This window comes from Haplochromis burtoni, unplaced genomic scaffold (genome assembly GCF_018398535.1).
Source record: "Haplochromis burtoni strain Fernald_Lab_line unplaced genomic scaffold, NCSU_Asbu1 Contig_166, whole genome shotgun sequence".
NCBI classification, from domain to species: domain Eukaryota; kingdom Metazoa; phylum Chordata; class Actinopteri; order Cichliformes; family Cichlidae; genus Haplochromis; species Haplochromis burtoni.
Genome location: NW_024582527.1, coordinates 1,338,036 through 1,360,062, shown reverse-complemented (window position 1 = coordinate 1,360,062; position 22,027 = coordinate 1,338,036). Strand labels below are relative to the sequence as shown.

At 40.7% G+C, this 22,027-nt stretch overlaps 3 protein-coding genes across 6 annotated transcripts in view; 1 reads left to right on the top strand and 2 right to left on the bottom strand.

The window, feature by feature from the left end:
- Nucleotides 1-11,606, bottom strand: part of LOC102301854 (glutathione hydrolase 5 proenzyme-like) — a 17,989-nt gene extending 6,383 nt beyond the window's left edge. Inside the window, exons 1-2 of the mRNA XM_042225293.1 lie at nucleotides 11,568-11,606; nucleotides 8,854-9,008 (exon numbers count right to left, since the gene is read on the bottom strand). Coding sequence (XP_042081227.1) covers nucleotides 8,854-9,008; nucleotides 11,568-11,606 — 194 coding nt within the window. The remainder of the gene's footprint in view (nucleotides 1-8,853; nucleotides 9,009-11,567) is intronic.
- On the bottom strand, nucleotides 7-6,767 carry LOC121815257 (glutathione hydrolase 1 proenzyme-like). Of its 2 annotated transcripts, XM_042225297.1 has the most exons (4): nucleotides 6,616-6,767; nucleotides 6,317-6,555; nucleotides 1,371-1,498; nucleotides 7-1,296 (listed from the first exon to the last, which is right to left on the bottom strand). In XM_042225297.1, the coding sequence occupies exons 1-4, from the start codon at nucleotides 6,685-6,687 to the stop codon at nucleotides 1,139-1,141; spliced, it is 597 nt and encodes a 198-aa protein (XP_042081231.1). In that variant the 5' UTR covers nucleotides 6,688-6,767; the 3' UTR covers nucleotides 7-1,138. The 2 variants fall into 2 exon arrangements, with proteins under 2 accessions (XP_042081231.1, XP_042081230.1); XM_042225296.1 differs by having other exon boundaries at nucleotides 6,317-6,762.
- Nucleotides 11,607-14,542: 2,936 nt separating the features above from the next.
- asphd2 (aspartate beta-hydroxylase domain containing 2) lies at nucleotides 14,543-20,956 on the top strand. 3 transcript variants are annotated; one of them, XM_005933268.3, is made up of 5 exons: nucleotides 14,543-14,854; nucleotides 15,954-16,183; nucleotides 16,286-17,170; nucleotides 17,626-17,739; nucleotides 17,907-20,956. In XM_005933268.3, the coding sequence occupies exons 3-5, from the start codon at nucleotides 16,306-16,308 to the stop codon at nucleotides 18,035-18,037; spliced, it is 1,110 nt and encodes a 369-aa protein (XP_005933330.1). In that variant the 5' UTR covers nucleotides 14,543-14,854; nucleotides 15,954-16,183; nucleotides 16,286-16,305; the 3' UTR covers nucleotides 18,038-20,956. The 3 variants fall into 3 exon arrangements, with proteins under 3 accessions (XP_005933330.1, XP_005933329.1, XP_014192583.1); XM_005933267.3 differs by having other exon boundaries at nucleotides 14,543-14,850; nucleotides 15,954-17,170; XM_014337097.2 differs by having other exon boundaries at nucleotides 15,954-17,170.
- The last annotated feature ends 1,071 nt before the right edge of the window (nucleotides 20,957-22,027 follow it).

The following is a 22,027-nucleotide window of genomic DNA, read 5'->3' as shown; positions in this document are numbered from 1 at the left end:
TCTGACACAAGTGAACTGCTCCAATAACTACTCCCAGTTCTTATTGCTGTCCATCCCATACTCAAATGCTGTCAAAAGACACTTAACAGAGACTATGCTGATTCTACTTATGGATCCACAGCTTCCCTTCAAAGTCAAAACACTATAGACAATCAGGGAGTAATGCAGGAAGGTCATTTGTACTCTGCTGACAGCAACATAAGGGACAGGGACATGTTCATCCACAGCAGGCTGTGTCTCTGGCCCCACTTTAGCATCTCACAACATTTCCAGCTTCACCTCCACAGACAGATAATCTGCCACAGAACGAGTGGAGATGAGCCAAATTAGAAACAATGACTGATAAAGATGGACTTGTGAGGAGAGTTAAGATTGGTCTTGGGGAGGAATTTACATTAATTGAACACCAGAAAATGGGAAAGATGGGACAGCATTCTGGCAAGAAAGCTTTAATGTTAGCTTATCACCAGCTGTTGTACTTTAGCTGGTTTGTTGTTGACTGCCTGGAGTTGGAAGCGCTAATTGTCCAGTCTGTTTACAGTAATTAAATAATAATGTTTATGCACTCCTTAGTGTGTTAGAGTCCTGACTTTTGTTCAGTAGATGAGGTTTGAGGTGAGGAGGAGGATGACATTTTAACGAGATACCAGTCATGCTGTCTCTTTCCTTCGCTTCTTTGATGACAAGAACCCTCTCAGGTGATAAAACAAAGGTATGATCCTTCATATCTTGAGTTTGTCTTGCAGACTAAAGTGCTGAATTTAAAAAAAATACTTCTACAGATAACTGACTACCCCTTTAAAACTTTTGTGTTACATCTTGTGCATGATTTGGAGAAAGACCTGTTAAGACCTGTTTGGAGAAAGATCTAACTACTCCAATCTCTCTGGCTTTTTCTGAAACTAATTAGCATGTTTTTCATTGTGTTTATGTTAGATTACTCTGACAGATGTCATATAGGAAACTGACTCGCTGTCTTTAATAAATGCCAACGGCCAAACCCTCTGTAGTGGTTTGCTCTCTTTTTTATCATCTCTGTTTTGCTTTCTTGAGGAAAGAGGAATGACTCACAGTGTGCATTAGCAGTGACCTGTACAGAATAAATTAACTGTGTCATAAAGGTGAGTCCAAGAGCAGATTAGACTAAAACATTATAAATATTAGCATTATGGCAGAAAAACAGCCCACCTTGCGGCCACTCCACGGTCCACTCTGTGGTGTTAGGACACAACTTAAGGAGGTCAGAGGTCACGTTGCTGGGGACAGTCTCTCTGGAGTTGATGATTTTCACTTTACCTTTGAAAAGATGACATATTATTATGTTATTCCCCAGCAGGGCTGAGCTAAGAGGAGCGAGGGTGTCTTGTTACCAGAGCTGTCCATCACAGTGAATATGACCCCGCCTCCGATCCCTGCGCACTGTGGGTTGATGATGGAGGTGCACAGCAGCGCAGCAATGGCAGCATCTACTGCAGAGCCGCCTTTCTGAAGAATGTCCCTGAAACAGTTCATCGTTATCACTTTAGTGTTATTGTTATCATGTGTGCACAATTAATTTAATTTTAATCTTTATTAAAATTATAATGTCCCACAATTAAATTGCCATGACTGAATAACACGACGATGTGTTGTCTTCGTTGATGCATGTGCTAGGGATGCACAGTTCACTGAATTTTAATCTCAATCACGTCCCACAATCAAATTAACCTAATTAACCAACCTATTGCACGCAATGGCAGCGCCATCTTACCCTCCGACCATACATACATTACACAAAACATCACATGGGGAAGACAGGTCAGAGAGGTATAACAATGGAAAATGCACCACATGAGGAAAGATAAGGAGAAAAAAATAACTCCCCCCAGACTGAGCTCCAACAGGGAGATCAGTTTGAGAACAGAAAAAAACACCTCTGCACATAGCACATGAAAAAAACTCTTAATACACCAAAGAAACACATGACAAGCAACAGGGGTGGGTAAAGGGTGAGAGACAGCCGAATTAGACAGTACATCCGGGCCTGCGTGCGCTGGTCTCCTTGATCCACCGTCAGCATCGGAAGGGAATAAGCGTCGAAGGCGTTTGGAAAGGGAGGGGGGATGAGTGTGTGCATATCAGTGTATATGTATGTGTGTGCGTGTCCAGAGTTCAGCTGAGACAGTGTCCTTCGCCCTGCCAGGCTAAGTAAACAGTCTTCCAGCCAACCCAGGTGGCCTTGCATGGAATGGGAAGGAACAGACTAAACACAGTCGTTATCAGGGTTGTTGTTCAGCTCCAGCCTTGCACAGCTGGCGCCAAAGGGGTATCCGCATGAAGTGATGGTGGTTTTTACTTTAGTGCGAACAGCTCATATGAATTTCAAAGCAGTTCTACAGTCCAACACTGGTCTCTCAATCTCCCGTTGGAGAGCTGCGAGCTTCGCCATACTTGCGTTCTGTGATGTTGTCATTTCTTGTGCTCAAGGAGCCAATTTCTGAGAACTCACGGCAGTGTGCCTCCCCGAGATGTCATCCAATTTGCGCCCAGAGATGTTATTCCGAGCGAGCCCTTCCGAGATGTATCCAGTCTGCAGTCAGAGATCTTATTCTGAGTATTCACAGCAGCCGTAGCCTCTCCAAGATCTTATCCGTGCTGACTCAATGAGCCCATTTTGAGAAACTCACGCCTCTCCCATCGTTCCAATCCCAGCGGGCAGCCTTGTGGGGGTTTGAACAGCCGGTTCCGCTTTCTTAATTCTTCGATAAGTCAGGGCCAAGCCAGCTCCGATCAGCCAGAACCCTGTTACCATGGTTCCGAATAGGTAGATATCTTCAGCACTCAGGCTCACCCAAGCCCAAACTTCTCGTTGAGAAAGGGGTGTCAATTGCATTTAGGGACCAGTTGATCAAATCCATAATTCCTCTTTTAGGTTTTAGAGAACAGACTGTGAGAGAGTGTTCCAGGGAAAAGTAATACAAAAAACACGAGACTAGACAAGGACATAAGAGGCTAAGCAGGGAAGCTAAGGGAGAGGAGGAGAGGAGAAAAGTGCGACCGCCTTCGTCAAGAGCAAAAAAAGAAAAAAAAGAAAGTGATGCAAGAATACTACACTGGCCAGCATATGACACAAAATTCACCCCCGCAAAAACTGATAGTAGGTTTAAATATTGGTGCAACTTTGGTATTACCGCATACTGAAAAATATCATCTCAATAAGGTGTCGATACCTTTCAACAAATGTCAGACAGTTACAACCTTCTTTAGATATCTCCAATTAAGACATCACTTTAATACAGCTATTGTGTCCAAGGAGAGAAAGCCTTTAGTTCAAATTTTTATAGATGCATGTAAAGGGAAACTGACAAAAAAACAAATCTCTATGACCTACTCAATACTACAGATAGAAAGGAAACTCTACCACTTACATTAAACTCAGATGGGAGAAAGAGGCAGAATAAACCTATCTGAAGAAGATTGGTCTAAAATATGTAAAACCACAGCCACTACTTCAAGCTCCGATTCATGGAGAGAGTTCACCTGGAAACAAAACTCTGAGGTTTTTTTAATCACCCCTAAGATTAAAGAACTCCATAAACTTCAGTAGGCCACTTCCATATTTTTGGAGAATGTCCTAAAATCGCCCCCTACTGGACAGAAGTGGTCTAAAGAACCAAGCAGATAACTGGGTTACATCTTGAGAGGAGTTTCAGTGTCTTTTACTTAGCCGACAGATACCTGCTACAGGTATTTCAGGTGGTCAGCCAAAAAGCTATAACACACAAGTGGTTGTAAAAGGAACCTCCAACTGTTTCGGACTGGACAGAAATACTACACGAAATTCACGTTATGGAGCGACTAACCTTCTCCTTGAGACTGTCCTCAGAAAAATGTGAGCAGTACTGGAAGAAATGGAAACATTTTCTTACTGAGAAATTACTCTCTAGTCTTGTGGTATTCCTTTATATTATCTCTGGTAATAATATGTATCCAGGTTGTACATAATTTTCAACTTGTAACCCTGTGTATGTCAAACTTATACCTAAATGGCCTAATCTCCCTGATTTATTTTTGTGTGGTTGGTCCTCCTTTTGTTGTCTTATGTTCAAGTGTTATTGTTTATAAAAATGGAAGAAGAAAAAAAGAACACTCGATAAACAAAACGTGTTTTTTTTTTTAAATTAACGTGATCATTTCCAGACAAACAGGAGGGTCTTAAATTGTATAAATCCATTTTTTCGGGTGTCTGTGAGGAGCCTAGCATCAGGACTGTGGACAAGCTGGAGACAGGGCAGAGAGGACTGACTGAGACCAGTGTAAAGTCAGTTGCAATCATCCAAGTGGGAGGAAATGAGAGCATGAATTACAATTTAACCATCTTTCACAGAAAGAAGAGTCCTCATTTCAGTATTTAACCACCAAGTTAAATATGTCAAATATCACACACAAGATTTTTTCCATAGGGTTTGATGCTGGACAGATGAAGCTGACCACAAAGCTCTCTGATGGAACTAAGCATTTTGAGCGCTCAGTTTCAGTAGAAACGCAATTTAAACAGCAGTTTAAAAGTGAAAGGATTTAATCCTGTGTTAGGTTTTGGTAATTGCACTGAACCTGCACTGAATTTAGGTGAATAAGGAGGACCAACTTTATTTTGATCCAAAGACTTATACATTAGTGAGAAAGTTAATATTTGTATGCAGAAAATGCAGAAGACAGTAGCATTGTGTTTGCAAATAAAAAAAAGTGGAAGTAAATTATTACATACTGTTTCAAACAAAAAAACTGAGAAAAATATTAAAAGTTGTAGCAAAAAAAGCTTAAATAAGACTGAAGATTACAAGGTTTAAATTAACTGAATTGAACGCTACACGAGAAAAAGCTGAGTAATTAAAAAAAGAAATGACAGAATCAGAAAAATGGTGAATGTAAGCTGATATTCTTTAGGGGACTGGGAAGACTTGATACTAGAACTGTGACTTAAACAAGTTGACACCAAGGGTTATGCTAGTTAGCTGATATGCATTTACATGTAAATGTTTTCATAATATAGTAAATGGCTTTTCTACTAGCAAAGGGCTTTATACAACTTGTTCATTCACCCAGGTTTTCAGTGCTACCTAACTAACATCCAAACACATTCACACTCCGATGGATGCATGGGAGAGCAACCTGGGGTTAGTATCTCGCCCAAGGATATTTGGCATGCAGACTGGGATCGAACCAACAACCGGTTAAGAGGTGACCCGCTCTACTACCTAAGCTACAGCCACCCCATATGCCACTAATCATTCGAATAAGATACACTTTTGATTCCAGTGTTTAACTGACTGAATGGTATGCATTGTTCTTCACAATCTGCAGCAAAAAATCTTTAAAAATTTCTTTTCATGTTGGCTTGAAGTAAAATATCACTGTTGGTACTGCAGCTTACTGCAACACAAGTATGTGTTTAAATTAGGAGCGGCAAAGTGTGATATCCACATGTCGCACCAACATGTCTATTACACGCTTTACCCTGATACTGTACTGATATTATTCCCTATATGCCTCTATGCTGTCAGTACAGATGATGTCAGTAACAATAGTGATTTTTCAGTTGGGAACAAAACAGGTCTTAGATCCGGGTCTTTGAAGTTAATGATGGGATCTGATTACACACACACGCACACACACACACGCACACACACACACACACACACGAGAAACAACAGTGGGTACAAAGAAAACCGTCTGGAAAGGTTGAAAAATTAAACAGTCAAACTGTTACCTTGATGCTTTTTTTTTTTTATTTTTGCTTAGCATATTTTAAGGTATATTTTGCTCTCTTAAAAGAGTTTGAATTCCCATCACTAGAAAGAAACATACGTTTAAATAGTTCTAAATAGCATTATGACCTTCAGATCAATCTATTGACCTCGAAGAAGAGGTCAGAGGTCAAATGTGGCATGATATTTTTAATCTCTTTACCGTACTTTCTGTTGACAATACACACACATCTGTAAGAATCATAGTTTCTACGTTAGAGCTTTTTCTCCGTTTTTGACCAATAAATCATTTAGTAGGGAAAGAAGATTTTTTATTGATCTGTATTATACAGAATCACGTGGAATTTTGCCTTTTATATAATGGCATATTGGTTTCGTAAAGAAGTAGAAATTTAGTTAGGAGTACGGTAGTTATTTTGTAAATAGATGGGGGGGAACATAACCACACACTTCCAGGATGAGACGCGGGTTACGTAGTTCTCAAAGATGTTTTAGCGCTAAAGTTTGCATTTGGTGCGTAATATTATGTGAAAAACAAAAATGTGTCAGAAGTTTAAAATGTTACTCACCGTCCAATCCGTGAACATTTCTCGGAGTCTGCGGCCACAGCAGCTTTTGAAAAAGGGCAATCAGCACTGGGGTCCTTGACACACTCACTTTTACCCTTCCAAAAACCAATAAAACCAGCTGGTAGACCAGCCACTAGAGCACCTACAATTAGAAAAACTGCACCTACAACAACAACTAATATGCAGGGAACTTTGGGCGGGCAATTACAAGTCGTTTTTGCGCTCTCAACATCCTCGTCCTTAACGTCCTCGTTGGGGGGACACATAGGAGTCGTATTTGCCCCCCCAACGTCCTCGTCCTCAGTGTCCTCGTTGAGGGGGGAAATGGGAGACAAATTTCCTCCCTCAACGTGCTCGGTTGATTCAGCCATCGCTGCTTTCTTCTCTGCATAAACGTCGGTAATTCACTTCCTCTGACAGTTAACCGCCTGATTTCCCAGAAACACGTATTGCGCACATATATCCGCTGTGTGGGTACTGACAGACACAACGTAGCAGAGAAGTGTGTTTGTGGTAAGCAGAGGTAGCTGATTGATTGATTGATTGATTGAATCTTTATTTTGAACATGTTGAAAAAGTACAACAACATAGAATTAAAATGAGACAAACAAACAAAGCAAAACAAAAGGAAAACGAGCAACATGTACAAATAACTGTCATGTTCAAAAAGGAGCAGGAAGAAGCATAAACTCATTTAATCCCACCCCTTATCTAGTAATCAATAAATCAATAGACTACAGAAATACCTCCTTGCAATTATATTATATGTTATGTGTGTTTGTGTTTTTTTTATTTTATTTATTATATATATATATATATACACACATACTCACATATACACATTTTCAATAACCCCAGTAAGACCTCAAAGGATACACAACCTACAGATATATATACCCATACCAGCATGCCCGTGCACCCGCACACACATGAAAATATTGGACAAGGACACCCTATCAAATCTCTACCTCCTCCCTGTATCCTGCAAAAACCATATCCTTAAACCGCTTTTTAAACTGCGCCATGCTCGGACATTGCTTCATATCTTTACTTAGTCTGTTCCACAGCTTCACTCCACACACAGAGATGCAAAAACTTTTTAATGTTGTACGGACACAAGGATGTTTTAAATTTAATTCCCCCCTCAAATTGTATCCCCGTTCTCTTTTAGAAAACAGTTTGAATGTGTTTTACTTTACTCAAAAATGAAACACTTCTTGAAATTTTGTTATGTATATGATTTATATGAGACTTCCAGTTTAATTTATCATCTAAAATCACACCAAGAAACTTATGTTCAAGTACTCTTTCAATTTCCACACCATCTATATGAATCTGCACTTGTGCATTTCTAAGGGAATTCCCAAATAAGACTATTTTAGTTTTACTTAGATTTAGCGATAGTTTGTTCCTGTTCAACCATTTTTTAATTTTGCACATTTCTGAAGTAATTGTATCCAGCAGCTCCTTTAGATTCCCCCAAGAACAAAAAATATTTGTGTTGTCTGCAAATAATACTAATTGTAATATATCAGATGCCTTACAAATATCATTTATATAAATAATAAATAATTTTGGACCCAGTACAGAGCCTTGTGGAACACCACAAGCAATGTCCAAGCATGATGAGGAATGGACACCCAGCTTCACAAATTGTTTCCTGTCACTTAAATATTTTTTGACCCAGTGCAGTACAACCCCCCTAATCCCATACCGTTCCAGTTTATTAATTAATATGTCATGATTGATTGTGTCGAATGCTTTCTTGAGATGCAGAAATACTCCAGCCGCATACTGTTTCTGATCTATAGCATTTGTAATCTCCTCAATTGATTCGATTAATGCCAGAGATGTTGATCTTTTTGATCTGAATCCATATTGACTGTCAGAAAGTAATTTATATTTATCTAAGAATTTGTCTAATCGTTTATTAAACAGGTTTTCTAGGATTTTGGATAATTGTGGAAGTAAAGAAACAGGCCTGTAATTTGTGAAATGGTGTCTGTCCCCAGTTTTGTACAGTGGCACAACTTTAGCTATTTTCATTTTGTTTGGAACTTTTCCCGTCTGAAATGATAAGTTGCAAATATATGTTAGAGGTCCTACAATTCTTTCTATGACCTTCTTGACGATTTTCATGTAAATATCATTACAATCAGTAGATGTTTTATATTTGCACATGTGTACAGTGTCAATTATTTCTTTTTCCTCCACTGCTGTGAGGAACATCGCTCTGCCCTATGCTTGTATTTCATAAGTGTAAAATGTATCCAGCTGATCCCTTACCAAAATTAGATATTGTGCAGAAGTCAAACAGCACATCATTGAGGATGATTCCAGTGCTTGGAGAGAGGAATCTGGAGCCAAATCTGTAAGTACAAAATGCTAAATGATCTACAACACATACAAGTAGAGACATTTTACAAAGCAGCTTCTAAAAATAATCTCTTAAACCTTTTCAATCTTTCAGTTTTAAAGGAAGACACATTTTTGATAGCTGCTTCCTAACAGTAAAACAGATTCATCCAGACACTGACATGTGGTTGATGCTGCTCGTGACAGACACAGCGGATCCATCTTCGGTCAGCACAGACACATGTGTGGTACCCATGCTCTCCAAATACGATGTGATGCCGTAATACTGAAGATCATGAGTCTTGCTGATCAAGCTCCATATATTGTCTGCAAAGCTCTGTGATTGCAAAAACAAACGCATTAGAGAAAATAATGAGAGACAAAGACAAACAACAAATTAAAGCTGAATCTTAAAGAGATTTGAGTTCAAAAACCTCTGATACTTATTTGTTTAAAATTTTATGCCTTTTTCTAGTTTGAAATAACCATCAATTTAGTAATAATAATAATCATTTTTTGAAACCAGGAGCTTCACTTAAATATCCATCCATCCATCCATCCGCTTCCGCTTATCCTTTTTCGGGGTTGCGGGGGGCGCTGGAGCATATCCCAGCTGTCATAGGGCGAGAGGCGGGGTACACCCTGGACAGGTCGCCAGTCTGTCGCAGGGCTAACACACAGGGACAGACAACCATTCACACTCACATTCACTCGCACATCCACACCTAGTGGCAATTTGGATTATCCAATTAACCTATCCCCACAAGCTGCATGTCTTTGGACGGTGGGAGGAAGCCGGAGTACCCGGAGAGAACCCACGCAAACACGGGGAGAACATGCAAACTCCACACAGAAAGACCCCGGCCTGATGGTGGAATTGAACTCAGGACCTTCTTGCTGTGCGGCAACAGTGCTAACCACCGTGCCACCGTGCTGCCCTCACTTAAATATATTATCTATATTTAGTGTTTTGGGCTGGAATGTTGCTATTTTTACTCCAGTCAGATCTAAATACTGCTTCTACCACTGTTCAAGCCATAACTAAATCAGTTATTAAATTAAACAGCTCAGCTCAACACATTAAGATTTCAAGAAAATGTCAGTTTGTGATTTTGTGATTTCAAAATGAACATGAGCAGCAGCTCAACAGTCTGTGTCTATTGGAACCTTTCATGATGTTGAGGATGAAGGTGAGGAGGGCTCCTCCTGCAGGGGGAAGAGGGAAGTGCATCTGGTACTCTCCCAAAGACATATTCCACGCATCAGTCACTGTAACTTTACACAAGGCCGAGTCCTCCAGTGTGAGGTTTCCTCCTGAGCAAAAACAGTGAAACAAATGAATCTGTTGAGCAAAACTGAACACAACACATCTTATAATCAATACTTTTAATTGATCCAGACAACTCACAGTGTAGAGGGATCATAGCAAATATTCACAGAGCCAATTGCTTTGTTTGTTTGTAGTTAGATCATTGTGCTTGGCAGACGTAGAAAATGGTCAGAAAAGAGAGCAGGATGAAACCTGTCTGACAATACCTGCTTGCTGTATGTCAGTGATTAAATCCTTTTTTATTGTTCTGATGTAAAACACATCTGCCCCCTGCTCTGCAATCATCTCCAAAGTTTTTATCCAGCTTCTCAAATTTGACAAAATCATGGCTTTTAAGCAGGTTCCCAGTTATATATGAATAAAACGTCTTAAAAGACAAACATAGTGAGAGAAAACAATCATCATTTGATCCTCATATTTTTGAACTCGCATTGTGGGTGCATTTCATACCGAAGCAACAGGGTTCTGTCATTTTTAACAGTCTCTGAGTTGTGGTGACCTTGGAGTTGAGGAATAGGGAATCCTTCTCTGGCTAATTTGATGGTCGGCTGAAAGATGTCAGCCCACGGCAACTTCCCATAAAGCCTGTGTGGTTCTGCACTACCTCGAATTTCTCCAGGAACACCAATCAATTTACTGTCTGATCAGATGAATAATGGATAGTGCTGGAAGGTAACGCATACATCTGCTCGTGTTTTGAGTATACTCTAATGTCCTGTCCTCGTATAATTAAACTTCAACTGATTTCTAACCTACTACATCACAAGGAAACACTGTACTTTTTAAATGCTGTGTCCATTTATAACTAGTATGTTAGAGATAAATATTTAGTTTTATTAGTTTTACATTTATTTATTTATTTTGCTATATTTACATATTTGCACTTTTCCTGGTTTAGCTAAGTTTTCAAGATATGATATAGTTGCCTTCCTTTGTATTTATGCAGGCCTGCATGTAAGGATGAAGGAAATAACTCAGGGATCTATACATAAGCAGTCTCTGGTGTCATTGCTTTGCTCATCTCACATCTCTCACACATATTATGTTTTATTTGATGGGGTGGCAGTGGGGCGGGGTCATTAACTGTATACAACATCTACTACTACTACTAAAATTAGAATTAGTAGCATTTTTTTTCAGTGAGTTTCTTGTCTCAGTATCTCCCACGGAGAGACTCTGGCAGGCAACGCCTTTTCTTGCACCTAAAAACTTCTTTCTTTTAATGGTAAAGTATACAAATCGATTACATCAATTTATTCTTCAGTTATTTTCTACCTCAGTTTTCTCAGTATTAAACTTTGTATTTTTCTTCATTTTATTTTTTATTTATTTTCTTTAAAGTAAACAACAGCAACAACAAAAAAAACTTTCAAAAAAATCCTTTTTTTCCTTTTTGTCTTTTCCCTCTAAAGACATCCTGACCAGGCTCAGTGGTTGAGATGGAGGAGCATAACAGCAGCATGTTAACAGAAACTGCTGAGGTTCTTGGATGAACTGAAAAACTTCAAACGAAGGAAAAGTTGAGTTTATTTTCTTTAAAGCTCAGGTGGAACTTGATGGACTGACATTGAAGGCTCCGTTCTGGACTTTGTCACACTGGTACATGAAGAGAGGTACCAAGAACAAGAGTGTGCACTGTACACACACAAAGCGTCTCAATTCAATGCTTGCTCTTCAGCTGGTGTCACTTAGCAGTTTTGTTTTTCTGCACAAGCAGAGGTTTTTGCTCGGGAAGTAACCGTGACCTGGTTTTCAGAGATTTCTCTAACATTTAATGGTCGTGAAATATGTCAAACTTTTCTCTACCTAAAATTAAACAGCTGCGAGCATCTTGAAGACAGCAGAGAAAATAGTGGCACTGAGGATTTTGAACTACGGCACTCAATATGCCCTACCTCCACCCTGATTGGAGGATAACTGCACTTACAACATTCATGGACATTACACCTTATTTATAAACCATATTTCTGTTTATACTTCAATGCAACCAACATCCTTACCCCTTTAAACTGTATTTATTATAGACTTATTTAGTATAGTTGCAACCCCCCCACTCGATGTGCAATATCACTGATCACACTGCACCTCTCAATGCACCTCTCAATAGATGGCATGTATTTATATGTATATATATATGTAAGCGTGTATGTGGAAATATGTGTGTGCATGTATGTACGCATGCATACATGTATATATACACATATGTATGTATGTTTTTATGGGTGTATCCGTATGTTTGCAGGTGTATGTATAACCTGTACATATCTTTCTTGTGTAAATGTCAATTTGTGTGTGATTGTGTAAATACTTATGCTATTGTGTACTTCACACACTTGGAGAAATGCCAAACAGCCTTTCATTGTTCCTGTAACAGTGACAATAAAAGCTATTCTATTCTTCTATTCTATTCTATTCAAGCGATGCCACTTCTGGGGATTTTTAGACACAGGAGGAGTGTGTACACAGATCCTTATTGACTTAGCTGCCGTCTACAGTTCTAATGTCTCCATCAGAATAAGCACTTCTAATTGTACTTTGCTCATGTTTTATTCTGTGTTTTATTTATTATATGTCCTGTTCTAATAAACTTCAATTTCAGGAACACCTTCTTTAGATCTGTTCAGTTTTTTCCATATAGCACCACTTAACAATCAACAGTTCTTGTCTCAGAGCGCATTATATCGTAAGGTAAAGAATCTACAGTGGTAATCTAGGACAAATGTTCACTCGGATTCATTCATGACGTGAATGCAATTCTGTAATCAAAGGTGTGTTTTTGGACATAACTGACTACATATGTATACTGTATCATGAGTGCACAGACATGGATGTAAACCACAAATTAACTGTTTGGCTGAGTCAAAACAACCATAGCAGTGATTCTAGCTTAAAGGTGCTCTGGATATTGTTAAATATGCAAATATGGTTAGGTCCATAAATATTTAGACAGAGACAACTTTTTACTAATTTTGGTTCTGTAGATTACCATAATGAATTTAAAATAAAGAACTTAGGTGCACTTTGCGGGCAATGACAGCCTGAAGCCTTTACCGCAGCAGCTTTCAGTTTCTGTTTGTGGGCCTTTCTGTCTGAAATTTAGTCTTCAACAAGTGAAATGCATGCTAGGTTGGGTTACAATCAGGTTGGCCATTCAAGAATCTTCACCTTCTTTGCTTTAATAAACTGTTGGGCTGCTTTGGCTGTATGTTTTGCGTCATTGTCCATCTGTATTATGAAACACTGCCCAATCAGTTTGATTGCATTTAACTGAATTTGAGCACACAGTATGCATCCCAGTCTCTTTGTGTTGCTGAGTTCACCAGTTTGTTTCTGTATTTCACAGGATGGACCAAACTATAGATTTTGCCACCCCTAATATTGTAGCAATTTCTTGAATGGGTTTTTTCTGTTTTTGCAGCTTAAGTATGGCTTGTTTCACCTGCATTGAGCGCACCTTTGACTGCATGTTGTTTGTTCACAGCACAATTTTCCAAATGCAAGCACCACACCTTAAATCAACTCCAAGCCTTTTATCTGCTTAACTGACAATGACATAATGAAGGAATTACCCAAACCTGCCCGTGAAATAGCCTTTGAGCCAATTGTCCAAATACCTTTGGTCTCTTATAAAAGACATATGTTTCAGTAAACAGGTTAAAAAAAAAAAACTAAACTAAACTTGTGTCAGTGTCCAAATATATACATGCTAACTGTACTGTTATTTTTCTTTTTGTCAGTGTTTGTCAGATGTTCTGTTTAAAGAAAACACTTTGGAACCACTTGAATGCGAGTACATATATACACATTTACATAGCGACAAAGTGACTTCAAAGAAAATAAAAATGCTTAAATTTTAAAGATTGTGAGTTATTTTGTTCATGTTATTGGCTGTTTAGTCGTTTTATGACGAGATGGATGTCATTATAATTTGGTATAGTTTTTGAGTTGAATCCTTCCAGGAAAGGTTGTTTGATGTGCACTGTCATAAACTATAACCAGCAAACTATTGCTTTGTTGCAATGCATTTTGGGAAATGGTGTCTCCAGAAATGTTAACCAGCAGTCGATGGGCGAGCCATGAGACATGCGGAAGAGCTCCATCAAGTAAAATAATCAAGAGACCAAAATCAGAGGGAAGGCAGTTTTTCTTTCAAAGTAAAATAACTGACTACAGTAAATTGAATGTCAAGACATTTGTTAATGGTTTTCCCATATATTACTTTTATTGCCACGGTAATTTATTACTTTTTTCGGAATTATTACTTTTCTTAACATTGTGAGGAAAATGCCAAGACCCTAAATTAATTTATTGAAATCTTACATAGCTAACACAATTTTATGCACAAAGGTTAGTGTGTGGTTAATGAGGAAGCTCTTATCATAATAATAACAATTATTGTTGTTGTTGTTGTTGTTGTTGTTGTTATTTGTTTAGGGACAGTTTTACAGCAGAATCTACGACTGAAAGTCTGCCCTCCTCCACTTACAATTTTAGACTTTTACTTTGAAAGTCGTAACCGGACATATTGGTGGGTATTCCTTTCCTTTCTGTGTTGGGTGGCTTCCCTGGTGGAGCTTTTAGTATTTACATCAATATTATCTGAAGCCTGTCCTCCGCTGCCGTCCTCCACAGACAGCCAGACAAAGATTCCGCCTGTCGGTAGAACAGCTTCTCATTTCTGTTTCTTTCTTATTTTCTGTTGTTGGTTCCAGTCACGACTTCTTTTGTGCATTTTGGAGCTGTTTCCTGTGATATCCGTCTGCCGTGTGCACTGCAGTGGTGCGCAGCTTCGCCTGGAGAAACACCTGTGCGCCGGTCTCTTCTACATGCCCACAGTCATGAATGTTGAGTAGGTATGAATCTGAAACCCGCCTCAGACACTCAGGTAGAGGGGAGGAAACGTGACCTTAGTTCTGCTTGTTTACCGAGCCTTGTGGAACGTTACAGCTCATCAATATTTTGGGCATCAGTTTGTAGACAGACGATCCCGGTGGCAGCATCCGTGCTCGGATTACATTCAAACAGTGGAGTGTTTGGAAGAATGAGCGTTTTATATCGCTCTCCTCGGCAGGGTTTGGTGGTCAGTGTGTCCTAAAAGCAGCGAGTGTTTGTCTGTGTGCGTGTGTAGGGGGGGTGTGGGGGCGTCTTGATGGTGTCAGACAGGATGTAGGGGAGGATCTGTTGGAGCAGGATTACCCGACCATTTTTGGTGAGAGCGCAGACTGGAGTTCTGATCACAGTTGACGCATTGCACTCCTCGCATTCTGGCTGCCGGTCCCATTATCATTATATAATCATACTCATGTAATCCAGCCTTTTTATTATTGTTATATACTCAGCATACGATTCCACAGACTAGAACCCGCTCCCCCTTCTCCTTCCTCCCCCCGAGGATCCATTTATGCAGCTCCTGCTGAGCAACCTATGAATGCCAAATTATAAATGTGGGTGGGTATCAGCAACTGTTTACGTTTATATAATTCACTCTTCCAAGCGCGTGCGTGTGTGTGCATGCGCAAAAAAATAGAAAAGGGGAGAAATTTGAATTAAATGCAGCGATGTACCCATGACTCATGATTTTATAGAGAGGAGAACAGGGGTGTGTGGGTGTGTGTGTAAGGCTGAATTCAAAATTGTGTTCACTGTGTGTGTGTGTGTGTGTGTGTGTGTGTGTGTGTGTGTGTGTGTGCATGGGGTGCAGTTGTTTTGAAGTCAACAGTGTGTGGGTGACTTCCAGCAGCTGTGTTTAACATGTGGTGGATCCAGGATGGTAAGTTTTTGTCAGAGAGGCAGGTGTGTCTCACACAGATACAAAGCAAAGTGTAACGAGTCCCACGTCACACCGTAAACAGAGTTTGGCGCACTGATGGCACCGTCCTCCTGCTGTGAATTCTATACCCTCCTGTCTTCTCATGGCCCCCCTTTTCTCTCCCTTCTGTCTTTGTTTTCCAGAGAACTGATAACCCTAAGGCGTGGTGTCTGTCTGCATTTGTCTGAAAGAGCAGGAGAGGCAGCAGCAGAAATACCACACGGCCAGACATCATGCAACGAGAAACCTTCACTCGCTGCAAAGTGCTGAAATGTTGGGCCTGAAGAGCGAGCGTGTCAGATTGAATCAGCAGACTGTTTCCATCATGGAGGGGCGATAAGAGCTGCTTGACACTAGACCCGTGGCCCCGCGTGTGAGTGTGTGTGTGGTTTACGGCCACCTTTCTATCACAATCAAGAAAAAACACATTCACTGATCCTTCCCCATCATCGTTTTGTGTTTCCTACCGATTCAGCAACCCAGAAACGAGCCAGAATGGAGTGGTCACTAGAGAGTGTGAGGGAGATGGTGGCTGGAGGGATGCAGTCTATAAGGGAGTGTGAGATCTGTGCTTTTGCCATAGCCATGTGTGTGCTGCTGCTGTTTATGTGGTACTGTTATCGGGTGGGCCGGGAGCATGGCTCTAGCCCTCTGCGTGGGAGGTATCTAGCTGGCACGGGACGGATTGGAGGTGTGGTGGGGGGCTTCATGAGTTCAGACTGTCGTAGCAGGGGGAAGGGAAAGCACGGATCCATGCTGGAGGAGCAGAACGGCTTTGCTTTCTGTCAGTCGTCAGAGTGCTTCCGCTGCACCAGCGCTGGAGAGAGCCTGAACCAGAGGCTCTATCACAGCCTGCAGGAATACGCCAAGCGCTACACCTGGTCAGGGATGGGCAGGGTGCACAAAGGAGTCCGTGATCAAGGCCGGTACCTTAACAGCCGACCGACCATCCAGCGGCCAGAGGTCTTCTTCCTACCCGACCTGCCGTCAGCGCCTTTCTTCTCCAGGGAAGTGCAGAGACATGACGTGGAGCTGCTTGAGCAGAGCTTCCCTGCACTCCTGGCTGAGTTCGAGAGCATCTACCACCAGCCTCCGGGTCGCAGCGGCTCCTCCCTCCCGCCGGGGTGGAAGGCCAACAATACTCCTCGTGGGCAGTGGTGGACCTACTACCTGGTCAACCAAGGCACCCCTCTGGTTCTAAATGTCAGGAGATGTCCCCGAGCCTGGAGGGTGCTGGGACAGCTGCGCACCTTCATCTCCAACAACGTGTTTGGGAACGCCTGCTTCTCAGTACTGACTCCCGGGGCGCTCATCACCGAGCATTACGGCCCGACAAATGTCAGGCTCCGATGCCACCTGGGTAAGAGAGTTCACTGAACTGGAACTAATGAGTCTCAGTGTGAATTTTAAGCCAATGCAACAGCAGATGATTTCAGTGTATTTATAAGGAACAACGCAGAGAATCAGCTGCTCTTGAAAACCTGAATTCTCTTGAGTCATGGAGGCAAAAGGCTAAAATGTTGTGTTATGCTAGAAAATGTTTTCATGCAGCTGAGCTTTGATTCCCTTTCCATCTGTACCCTGTGAGATGGCTCTAAACAGTCACGTTTATCGTTACGTATGCAGTTGTTTTAGTGAGAGCGTTTAGAGCAGCGTGCTGTAATGACACAGGGCACTTTATGACCTGTGCATTAGGCCACCTGCGCAGTAGAATCCAAACAAAACAAATGTTTTAAGTGCATTTATTTTTGAACTATTATGACGACACATTGGCTCGTTTATTACTTTGTTGTTTTTTTGTCTTTTTACCGACAGGTCTCAGAGTGCCCCCTTCCTGTGAACTTGTGGTTGGTGGAGAGCCGCAGTGCTGGTCTGAGGGCAGCTGTTTGCTTTTCGACGACTCCTTCCTTCACAGGGCTTTCCACGAGGGTAAGAAGGCATTAAAATTCAATCTTGGCTTAGGCTGTGTCATTTTATTTATTCTAAAAGAGGATTGGCCTAATTCAATCCAGCAGCTAAGGTAGATGTAGAGCCTTTTAATGCGAGTCTGTTATAGATTTAAGTTCACAACATCGATTTTGTTTTTATGCACGCAGGGAGCCAGGAGGACGGCCCCAGGGTGGTTTTCATGGTGGACCTGTGGCACCCCAACGTGGCCGCCGCTGAGAGACAGGCTTTGGACTACATTTTTACACCGGGCCGTTTAGAGGACAGGGAGGGGAAATAGGTGTGAGTGAGAAGCCGTGTGTCCAAGTGAGACACAGATGGCATTTAGGGAGGTGTGTGTAGTATGAGAAGCAGCCCTTTTTTTTTCTTCTTGTTTTTCCTGCCTCCAGACCAGCTCTCACATTCACTGTGTACATATTCTCCAGCTCATGCAGTCTTGCTCTTAACTCCTCTTAGCACATGACCAAACATTGGGCCTCTTTTATCAAACACCTTTTCTCTGTCTAATTGTATAAAATGCAGCCATATTTAAAAGTTTTTTTAAATAGAGGTTAGTAGGTGCACGCAGCCATTTTTATTAATGTGTAATAACACCATAGCAGGGACCTTTTGGCTCATTTCTTGCTGTTGTTTTGCTTTATTTTGAATCACTGAATGTTTATTCGAGTACAGATGAATGACGTCACCGAACAGCAAAAATTTGGGGATTTTATCTTCTACTTACGTCACATTTATTTTAGCAGCAGTATGCTAATGTGGGGCAAAGTCTCTTTGTGAGCCAAGTAATAACGCATCACTCTGTCGCGGAAGTCTTTCACAGCACACGTCGGTCCATAAGTCAGTCTGACCTGTTATGTCCCAAAGAAGTGAAGTCATTCTGCATGAATTAAAGACCCCTCGCTTCCTTCGAGGCCTTAAGAAAGGCAATTGGTGACAGCCAACATCTGTTAACTCATTTTTAACTTCATAATATTTTTCTGTAACACTGCTAGAGTGTCATTGTTGAACACATCCTTTATTTGTCTTTTACGATTCACACTCCGTTAGTTTGAAGCAAGCCATTTTTAAGAGCCACAGTTCTGTCTGTGCCTAAGGTGACCAAATAAGGAAAACCTTGTCGAGATGATGTCAGTCGAGCAAAATAGTACAAAAAACCTTTGGGAGCAAAGCATTTAGAGCTGTGTGAATGCTGAACCTCTGCCCTAAACTGATTACTTTTCCATAACTTTGCCTCATTATTTAAACCTTTGACTGTGTTTATTTTGGCAATACCGGTTTTTTATATATAGTGTAGTGTACACTCACTGTCCAGTTTATTAGGTACACCTATTCATTTGCTCATGAACCCAGATCATATTAGCCACTCGCATGGCATAATCGAGGCAGCCTCTGTGTGTTCAAACTGAGCTTCAGAATGGAAAGAAAGGTGATTTAATAAATTGAAAGTGTCATGTTTGTTGCGTGCCAGAAAGGCTAGTGTGAGGATTTTAGAAACTCTAGGTTCACTGTACTCAAATGACCTCCACATTCACCAGAGCTCAATCCAAAAGAACACCTCTGGGATGTAGAGAAACAAGAGAGGAGTCATGGACGTGCCAAATCTGCAGCAACAGTGTGATGCTATCATGTCAATATGGACCAAATTCTCTGAGAGCACCTTGTTGAATCTGTGCTACGATGAAAGGCAAAGGGGGGATCCGACCTGATGAATCTAATAAAGGGGGTATGTTTCAGAAAAGCTTGAAGTTCTGCTGGGGGAGATTTGATAATTCTGCTTTTTATCATTCAGCCATATTCCCAGCTCAGCTGTCAGAGGGTTTCATTTATAGTAACATACAGGACACACTTTTTCCTTTTTATTGAATGTTAACATATTGTTATTGATTGTAATAATTTATATGAAACCACCACATGGTTAGTGATGGAGTAAAGGTGAAGAAAAGGCTCCGGTGTTTGTTGGCGTGCTGTGCCAACTGTTGTGATATGCACATCAAGACAGATTCGGCCATTTGTACAAAATGATTTAATAAGCAGTGCAGGATCCTTCTGGAAATCTAATTTGGAGCTGGGTGCCGTGTTGGATTTCTGTAGTATTCCGACCCAACTGGCAGCCGTTACGTAGATACGGAAATAGAAATGGATCGCAGATAGAGCTGTAACAGTGTTAGAGCAGCTACAGAGGAATGTTGTCTTTGCTTGTCAGCAGTAAGGCGAACAGATACATCCATGTGTGGTTTGCTAACTGAGGTCCAATGCCGATCATGACGTGAATGTTTACAGACGCAGCTAATGTCTCTGTCCCAGCTCCTGCCGGTGTGCTAGTCAGTCGTGCTCCCCTTTGGAAACATCCCCCCGCTTTCACAAGACATGGTTAGGCAAGCACATTTTTAGATCCGAGTGTGTGAGTCGACCCGTGCCGTACCACTGGAGATGAAGTGTTTTTGGTAAATTTACTAAACTCTTGTAATTTGGTTGCATTTGATATGAGGTTTGTATTTCTGTAAATAAGGTTGAGGTAAAAAACAAACAAACAAAAAACACAAAAAGCTAAAAAAAATTGAATGGTCTCAGATGTTTGTTCTTTTTTAAACAATTGTCTTCGATGCTTCAGACTTTTGTGTTGTCCTGATTTCTAGCTAAAGTGATTGCATTTCATTGTCCACTTCAAAGAGCCATCCATGAGGTCATTTTGATAGATTAAATTAGTATATTCTGTAAAATGTTTATAAAGTAAAGCTCTGATGTTCTGTGATGGGTTTATATTTCCCTTTTCTTTCAATCACTGTAATTTTGCAGCACTGTATCTATTCTCAAGGCCACAGTCTTAACTCTTTAACAGCACTTGATGGATATATGTGCACAGTCTAAAAGCTAGTGAAAATGAGTCTTCAGCAGCTTTACTAGTCCACTGCAATTCAAGGTACCCATCAGTTCTAATGTTTACAAAGGCGTGATCATTTCCGAGCTGTCGACGGCATCGGATGACGCTGACGCTCAGCTGTCAGTGATTGGGTTCGAATCATGAGCGCTGTTAATCCATCTTAGAGAATGAAAACTGTCATTCCTAAAGCTTTCTACATGATGATGGGGCAACCGTTTTGTTTACATTTGGACTGAGGATTTGTTCTTTGACACCTTCTTGTGTGAATTTTGAACAGTATTTCTGTACATTTAATAAATGGTCGAGTATCTTATTTAACCAGCTGGTGTCTGAATTCTCACTTGCACGCAGGAGTTACAGATGTGAGTCGGAGGTAGGCTTCAATTTGCTAGAGAAAACTTGTGTGAAGGACAAAGTCTTATGGTTTTTTACTTGCACAACATAAAGCAAGAGTTTGTTCCCTGTTGTCATCTAGATGCAGTTTTATACTTTTGGCACAAGGAGGCATGCCAGTGCAACAATGTTGTCACTGCTCCGGTTTCTGCTTGTGACAGTTATTTCCTTTCAAACTTGTTACTTATATATGATGTCAAGTCAGAAACACTGTGCCACAATGCAAAAATGTCAAATGAAAAAAATTGTGTGTCTCCTATACAGTGCTGTCCAAAAGTCTTGAGCCATCTCTCATGTCTATATTTTTTGTTTCTAAGCAGCCAAACTTTCGTGTAATTTTTAAAGTGGTCCAGGCTTTCTGAAGGTCATTCAAAGTTTTTCTTTGGACATTGGCTGCTTTTTCACTCATTTTCAGTACAGTGCTTGTTTCTGACCAGAGAGGCACATAACTCAAGTATAACAGACAGCTTAGCAAACAGCCACTTTATTACTAGCAGTCTGTCACAAAAACACAATTTCTTCCGATTTCCCATGTATTTTCTTGAAGACCACCTAAAGACATGACAAGAAGAGAGTTCAGGCTGAGTTAACAAATAAAGGCGGTCATACCAAATACTGACTTTCAAGCTTGTTAGAATTGTACAAATCCTACTTTTGCCTTATATACTGTATTTATATGTATATTTGCACACATTTCAATTAAATACTCCACCTATTTCCCCTTCTCCTGGCAAAATATAAAGAAATGAGTGATAGCTCAAGACTTTTGCACAACACGGTAGATCAGTGTGGTTTGTATTTGTAGTACCTCTCTAAAGTTTCATTCGTGTTTCCATACGTGGGCTTTATAGCTCTGATTGTTCAAGGCCTGATGCCAATGCCACAGAACAGGAAACACAGTGGTTGTCTAAGCTGCACCCTTCATAGGCACAACATTATCATAGTAGTCTGTGCAGTAATAGTTGATGTTGGTGGAAGGTTAGACCACCTTTAAGA

Excerpts from the sequence above, each read along its gene's own strand:
- LOC121815257 (XM_042225296.1), bottom strand. The coding sequence starts at position 6,687 with ATGGCTGAATCAACCGAGCACGTTGAGGGAGGAAATTTGTCTCCCATT. Across the intron at positions 1,499-6,316 it reads AAATGTTCACGGATTGGACG|GGACATTCTTCAGAAAGGCG; the intron begins GTGAGTAACATT and ends GAACTGTTTCAG. Across the intron at positions 1,297-1,370 it reads CACTGTGATGGACAGCTCTG|GTAAAGTGAAAATCATCAAC; the intron begins GTAACAAGACAC and ends ATCTTTTCAAAG.
- asphd2 (XM_005933267.3), top strand. The coding sequence starts at position 16,306 with ATGGAGTGGTCACTAGAGAGTGTGAGGGAGATGGTGGCTGGAGGGATG. Across the intron at positions 17,171-17,625 it reads CAGGCTCCGATGCCACCTGG|GTCTCAGAGTGCCCCCTTCC; the intron begins GTAAGAGAGTTC and ends TTTTACCGACAG. Across the intron at positions 17,740-17,906 it reads TCACAGGGCTTTCCACGAGG|GGAGCCAGGAGGACGGCCCC; the intron begins GTAAGAAGGCAT and ends TTATGCACGCAG.